The 7,904-nt window shown below is 31.0% G+C and overlaps 1 protein-coding gene across 1 annotated transcript; it reads left to right on the forward strand.

Annotated features, from left to right (window-relative positions):
• Positions 1-737: 737 nt before the first annotated feature.
• LOC120131627 (anthocyanidin reductase ((2S)-flavan-3-ol-forming)-like) lies at positions 738-2,582 on the forward strand. Its single transcript, XM_039148577.1, has 6 exons — positions 738-919; positions 1,197-1,363; positions 1,439-1,639; positions 1,720-1,879; positions 1,983-2,196; positions 2,288-2,582. The coding sequence occupies exons 1-6, from the start codon at positions 793-795 to the stop codon at positions 2,427-2,429; spliced, it is 1,011 nt and encodes a 336-aa protein (XP_039004508.1). The 5' UTR covers positions 738-792; the 3' UTR covers positions 2,430-2,582.
• The last annotated feature ends 5,322 nt before the right edge of the window (positions 2,583-7,904 follow it).

A 7,904-nucleotide genomic window follows, 5' to 3' on the forward strand; every position in this document is an offset into this window, starting at 1 on the left:
TAAGGGACTAAATTGAAAAAAATTTGTTATAAAAAGAGGAATTGAAAGTACATATGTATTCTACGATGGTTTATGAGTATGTGGTTCAAATTTGATAGAAGCGGACTTAAAATAAAGGATAAATTGAAGAAAAAAGGAAAATATGAAAAATTAAGGAACTAAATTGAAAAGTAAAAAAATTGTTATCAAAAAGAGAAATTGAAAGTACATATGTATTCTAAGATGGTTATGAGCATTTGGTTCAAATTTGGTAAAAAAATGAACTTAAAATGAAAGAGGAATTGAAACCAGGGACTAAATTGTAAAACTATCAAAATACTTATTCAAATTTTCAGTTTTTCGAGTAACTCGAAATTTTAAAAATTTAATTCGACTCGAACACGAAAACTGAATTTATAATTTGGTTTGACTCGAATAACTCGAAATTGAATTATTATTATTTTTCAATTTTACGATTTGAGTACTACTTTGCTCACCTCTAACGTCAGTATCATAATCTTTGCAGAGTGGTCGTGCAAAACACAAGCAAGTGGTTGAGAGTGTTCTTTGAACGGTTACAGTCTTATACTTATTACATGTTAATAAAAAAAAACTGCAAAGGGTTTTTTTTTTTTTTTTTTTGAGTAGTTGGTATGGACAATATCACATGCCCACCTAATATCTAATCTCACTTAAACAAAGACCAACGTGTATATAAACAGAAGCTCATTCCAACGTGGTAAACTGAAGAAAAACAACTGATAGGAGAGTTCAGAGAAGTAGAAACCCAGTAAACAAAACACAAACTAAGACATGGCCAGCCAGATGGTAGGAACAAAGAAAGCTTGTGTCGTGGGTGGCACGGGATTTGTTGCATCCTTGCTGATCAAGTTGTTGCTTGAGAAGGGTTATGCGGTTAACACTACAGTTAGGGATCCTGGTTAGATCTTCTTCATTTGTTTTTTTGTTTTTATTTTCTGATCGATGTCTTGTTTCATTTGGCTTGCTTACGGGTGTAAATGTTGCCCTGTCCCCCTTACAAGGAAGGTTTTTGTACCAATGAACAAAAAAAAAGTTTTAGTACTACGTCACAAGTACATATTACGAGATTATAACAACCTAAGTCCCTTGTTTTTTATCACTTCAATTTGGTGGATCCAAGCTTCCAACCAAAGGAAGCAAAACATATAAATGGGGTTAATCTTAATCTAATGCAGACAACCAGAAGAAGATCCCTCACCTTGTAACGTTGCAAAAGTTGGGAGACTTGAAAATTTTTCAGGCAGATTTAATTGATGAAAGGAGCTTTGATTACCCCTTTGCCGGTTGTAAACTTGTCTTCCAAGTTGCAACACCAGTTAATTTTGCTTCTCAAGATCCAGAGGTATAACATTAACACGATTAAACTGCTTTTTCATTGATGATCCAATTTCAAGGTTGCTTTATGTTTTTTTTAAAGAATGACATGATAAAACCGGCAATCCAAGGAGTGCTGAACGTTTTGAAAGCTTGTGCCAAAGCAAAAACCATTAAACGTGTCGTCTTGACATCATCACCTGCGGCTGTGTCAATCAACACATTAAACAGGACGGATCTGGTCATGACCGAGAGAGACTGGACCGATACCGAGTTCTTATCATCTGCAAAGCCACCAACTTGGGTAAAAATTTAATGCTACTTACACAATTATCTTCATGAACAAGCAAAAGATGGTTGTTATAAAATGTATCCATATTGCAGGGGTACCCTGCATCCAAGACGTTGGCTGAAAAGACAGCTTGGAGATATGCTGAAGAAAACAACATCGATCTCGTTACAGTTATCCCTTCTCTCATGACTGGTCCTTCTCTTACCCCAGATGTGCCCAGCAGCATCGAACTTGCAACAGCTTTGATTTCAGGCATTAAATCAGAACCTAATGCTATGGCTTTGTAAAACTGCTTAAACAAAGAAGTGAATCGGAGCATCATAAACTATATCTGATGGAATTTCAAATTTTTCAGGCAATGACTTCCTCGTAAATGCTTTGAAAGCTATGCAGATGTTGTCAGGCTCGATCTCCATCACGCATGTGGAAGACGTATGTCGAGCGCATGTTTTTCTGGCCGAACAAGAATCTGCATCGGGTCGATATATATGTTGTGCTGTCAATTCCAGTGTGCCGGAACTCGCTAAGTTCCTCCACAAAAGAAACCCGGAGTTCCAAGTCCCTACCGAGTAAGAACCAATATGCATGCACTGACAAAGTTTATTTCTTTTATGGGAGAAATGTTGTTAACATAGTTTGTTGCGTTGAAAACGACTGCAGTTTTGGAGATTGCCCCTCCAAAGCCAAGTTGATCATTTCCTCAGAGAAGCTTATCAATGAAGGGTTCAGCTTTAAGTTTGGGATTGAGGAAATCTTCGACCAAACCGTGGAATATTTGAAGGACAAGGGGCTGCTCAAGTGAAGAGTTCTGACGCGAATCTTCCCTAATGATTGTGGTGTTTGGTAGCTCAAGGTCTATGCTGTGTGTTTTCTGATGAATTGAGAATAACTTCGTGTTCCACAAATTAAGTTAAAATCGTATGACCAATGTCAACTATTTTTATCATGATTGTCACTACCGCTTCTCTATTATAGCTTTTTTCTAAACCTTTAGTTCACGGAGAAAAAATTATTATTAAGATGATAATTTTTTAAATTACATTTAAATTATTATGATGATTCTCCTAAACGATAATAAATTATTACCAATATCAACCTTTTCACTTAAATGTGGGAATATAATTCGTATAATTTTATTAAGTATTATACAATTACTAAATCTGATAGATTCATTTTAGACTAAAATACTCGTGAAATAATATCTTTTAACTTATATAACCATACTCTTATGAAACCAGGTACAGCACTACCAGATTCTTCATAAACTAATTTAGATTATTAAAAATGAAATCTCATTAATTATCAATTATTTTGTGAAAACAACATTGAGCAGTCTCTTATTCTCCGATCAGTTAATTTATTAAAGGACAAACATAACTTGAGGAAGACATGAATTTCATGTGGCTAAATTTCTTTCATTTAAAACGTTAATAGGCATTCTGAACTTTTAAATCTTGATATTAACTACTAAGAGACAAAAAATATTAAAATAAAACTGAATAATGAACGGATTGTGAAAGGTTGTGTAAATAATTTTGAAGTTGATCAAATATCATGAAGGTTGAATTTATTTTTAAATTGACTTAATATAAAAAAATGCCTAAATTATATTTTAAATTAACTTTTGGTGTTTAAATATTTTTTTGCTAAAAATATGTGCTTAAAGTTTTCTCCGTTACACTTTTAGGTATCTACCGTTAAGTGACACATGTCATGTCCAGATTTTAAAAAAATTTATTTTTAAAAAATTGACGTGATATGTGTCACTTAACGGTTTTTTAACAGTGTGCATCTATAAATGTAACGGATAAAACTTTATGCACCTATTTTTAGCGAAAAATTTTTTAGGCACTAAAATATTTTTCGAGACATTCTTTATACACTTATTTTTGCATCAAGCCTTTTAAATGTATACATCTAAAAATAACACATCTAGCTTAATATTATGTTGTCTCATGGCACCCGAACCACCACATAAGCTATAGGAAGTGTTACCAATCGTCTAGTAACATATCCATAAATAATTTTGAAGGTGGGTACATATGCATTAATAATAAAAGTTTTTTTTATATGGAATAATCATAAAAAAAATCAAATATCAAGGTGAGCACCATGTCTAAAATCAAGAACTAACACAAAGAGATTTAGATTTCAGAATATACACGTGCTCATCGTAACTTACACATATAAATATGTCATTTTGGTCAGTTATTGTATATTATAAACTAGGGAGGGTGTCTACATCTTGATCTAACCGTTACGATTTTATTTAGATGAATAATTAAAGTTTTTTTTAGATTTTTTTATTTAAATCCATACATGTTTATATAGTTTTAAAGGGTTTTAAAATTATATGTTATTTTAATAGGATTTCAAATTTTCGTATTTATTTTAACTCGAGTATACGATTTTTTTAAATAAAAAGGTGTCATTAAAAATCACTTATATCAACACAAAATTGAGGTCCTGTAAGAGAAAAATACTTCTCAAAATTCATTAATTACGGAAACGTATCGTTTTTTGCCTCGTGAATATGAAACTCAGTAGACTCTAAGCCGAAGAGAAAAGGAAACATTAGAGTGTAACGCTTTTGTAGTCAGGTTGTGATCTGCTATATTTGCAGCTCTACACATAAGATGTTATTTGTCTACTGTGATAGTGGACATCCTGGATCCTTTGATGGCTGGTTAACGCAGCCATTGGAGCCTCCATGTGCACTTTTTGTCCACCATCCGCAGTGGGAGAAGACTGATCGACCTCCTTATGTGCATCGTGTCCTGCATAAGTACTCCCGGAGATGATCGATTAATTGATTTTCAACCTAATTTCAGTTTATAATTTCTCTGGGATACTGCGTCTCATTTGGGTCAATTTCACCCCACGATTTTAGTGTTTGGGTGCAATTAAACCCCATTTAAATCTATTTTGTGCCAATTTCTGTCTACTTGTTACTCGTTTGAGCCTATTGTTGTTATTGAGGTTGCTCGTGTTTCTCTTTTGGGCAACTGGAGCCTGCCTGCTTAATAAAACCAATTTACTTCTTTTTTAAAAGAAATTATGATGTCTTTGATTTTATGCATAATAAAAAATCTTGGGCTGGGTCAACTTCTCTATCCCTTTTTTAAGTGGGATACAGAAACAACAGATCCAGCCCCCACTTCGGCTTCTTTTTCTCCACTCTCGGGTTCCATGGAAACGGGCGCCACCACTGATTTTGGTCAACAAGAATTATCCCATAAAAATGAAAAAGGGAAAGCCCTCGAAAAGCGTGCTGCATAGGAAAATACTATACATACGGTCTTATACACATTGTTGTCAAGCTCAAGTTTTACATATATGTTTTTCCAATGACTTTTGCAGTATACTTTTAAGGGACCGTTCGGTGGAATGTTACGTTAGGTTTTTTTTTTCTTTTCGGAATGTAATACCTATGTTTAGATTGCAACGGTTACCAGTAGGTAATAAATAATTTCTAACGATACGTTTAGTTCACGGAATATAAGATTACTAGTGTAAATAAAATATTACCAGATAATAGGATTACTGAGAATGTTGAATTTTGTGTTTGGTTGGTTTAGCAGGAATGTAAGATTACCGTGTTTGGTTAAAGGAATAAAATATTATTAGAATATATATTTGACCAAATTGTCTTTATTATATATTTGTATAATATTACAAATTGTAAAATATTTATATATTTTCTTTAAAAAATTAAATTCATAATATTTATATAATTTTTTTACAAATTAAAAATATAAAAAAGTTTAATGAAAGGGTAAAAAAAATTTTAACCCCTAAACTTCATATAAAATTTTAATTATAAACTTTTTTTTGTAAATCTAAAATAATTTAAGGATAAATTTGTAATTTAACATTCGTAGAATTTTTATTATTCAATGACAGAAAAATGATATTTTTGAAAAAAAAATAAAAATTTAAGGGCATTTTAGTCAAAACGCCGGTAGTGTTACAATACCTAAGGGAAGGAGGTAATGACATTCCCGGTAATATGCCTAAAAATCTACTATTGGTAATAAAACATTACCGGGAATGAGATTCCCGACCAACCAAACATGGGAATGTGGTATTCCCACAATCCTTGAACCAAACACCCCTAACATTAATATTTTGGACTTAATACCGAAAATATCATTCTCTCATTCTTTAGGTACTAATCTTTTCTTATGGCTTTCGATTAAAATGTACTTAAAATAAATTTTTTTTTAAATATCATTTTCTTAACATTAAATAAAAAAAATTTATGAAGGGTAAATTATAAATTTATCCTTAATCTATTTTAGATTTAAAAAAAGGTCCACAATTAAAATTTTATATGAAGTTCAGATGTTAAAATAAAATTAAACTCTTTCATTAAACTCATTTATCTTTTAAATTTTGTAAAAAAATCTATAAATTTTATAAAGAAAATATATAAATTAAAAATAATAAAATTATATATTTTTATGATCTTTTATACAAATATTTTTATTTGAATATTTAGAATTCAACTTGTTTTAAAAAATAAATATATAATAAGGACAATTTGATAAAATATACATTCTAATAATTTTTTATCCATTTAACCAAACCCTATAATATTGCATTATTGCTAAATAAATCAAACAAAAAATGCAACATTTCTAATATTGTATTAAATAATATTAAATTTGATAATCCTATTCCAGATAAATCTACCTTCTATAAATCAAACGCACAGAGGTGTACACATTGCAGCTATTAGTTTGACAGTCATCGGAGGAAGTTCTTAGCTCTTTCATGGTTTCAACTTCTTTTTATACCCAATCTCAATGCAACTACGTACAAACAACATATACCATCATATACCAAATTACCACTTTCAAAAAGATTTTAACTGTTTTTTAGCGCCACAATTAACGGAATTTGGATTGGTTGTTTGACATGGAATCTTATTTCCATATACACAAATGATAACGATGTGATCAAGAGATAAGACTAAAAAAATTTAAACTTTTTAAGACATCTTAAGATTTAAACATGAAAAAAAAGTAAATTGCATGCTTACTCACATAATTTTACTATTTTTTATATTTCACTCATTATACTTTTAATTTTTTTAATTTACTCACTAAACTTTATACATTGAATTTTTTTATCACAGTATTAATTTTTTATCAACTATGTGATGATGCAACATTTTTATTATTTTTTTTAAAAAAATTATTACTATTTTTTTATTATCTCGTACCTATTTTACCCATCATCTTCCCCACTCTCACTGTCATCATCTTCACCACTTAATATCTCTTCAGTCTCCATCATCTTCTCTTTTTTCTTTTAATACTTGCATCCTCCATTGCTTTCCTCATGCCGTCACAAAGGATCAAACTCCCTCATTCCGCTTTCATCCCCATCATTGACGTTTCTGCTTTTATCGTCGCTACTTTCATCATCTTCTTCTATTTCTGATGCAAGTAGAAAGGTGGGTCTGTCAACGATAAAATCTTTCGATAGTCGAGATAGTCCTGAAAAAAAAAACAGATATGGATCAAGAAGAGCATTTGCAGCAATTGTTTTTTTTTCATCCTGTTATAAAATCTCAAGCCTCCTCAAAATCCTCATTTTCAAATCCTCATTAATCAAAACATTATAAATAAAAAAAGGCCTCCCATCGATAATTTCTTCATGGTTTCAAAAGCAAAAGTATTTGCAAAGCACATTGATAACAGAACGAATTCCATATGAGGTTTTAGGAGTAAAAGAAAAAAGAAAACGAAGCAGAGAAAAATGATGGGAGGAAGCTAAAGAGAAACGGTGTTGGAGTTTGGATTTGAAAAAATGAAAGGTTTTGGATCAAGGGTATCTTACTTTTTAATTATTTTCTTTTTTTAATTATTTTATTTTTATTTGTATTTCAATGATTAAAAAATGTTTATTTAATTCACGTCTAACGCAATTAAAAAATTAAGGTAAAGCGAGTAAAAAAAGTTTAATATATAAACTTTAGTAAGTAAATTAAAAAATTGAAAATATGATGAGTAAAATAGGAAAGTAAGTAAAGTTTAATGAGTAACCGTGTAATTTACCCAAACAAATTATCATAGTTGTCGGACTTGATACCCTTTTACAAGGGCGTTGAATTCTCAAAAGCCAAGCGTGTATTCGGTAATAAGAGGGAAAACTGAGGTGGTCACCACAGCAACAGCAACTATAAGAACTTGTCGTTTGCTTCCAATTCCCTCCCTCTTCTCTGTCTACTCTCTACTAACAAACCTTGTCTCTTATTCTAAGTTGTCCA

The sequence above is a fragment of the Hibiscus syriacus genome, unplaced genomic scaffold (assembly GCF_006381635.1).
Source record: "Hibiscus syriacus cultivar Baekdansim isolate YM2019G1 unplaced genomic scaffold, ASM638163v2 tig00110556_pilon, whole genome shotgun sequence".
Lineage (NCBI taxonomy): Eukaryota > Viridiplantae > Streptophyta > Magnoliopsida > Malvales > Malvaceae > Hibiscus > Hibiscus syriacus.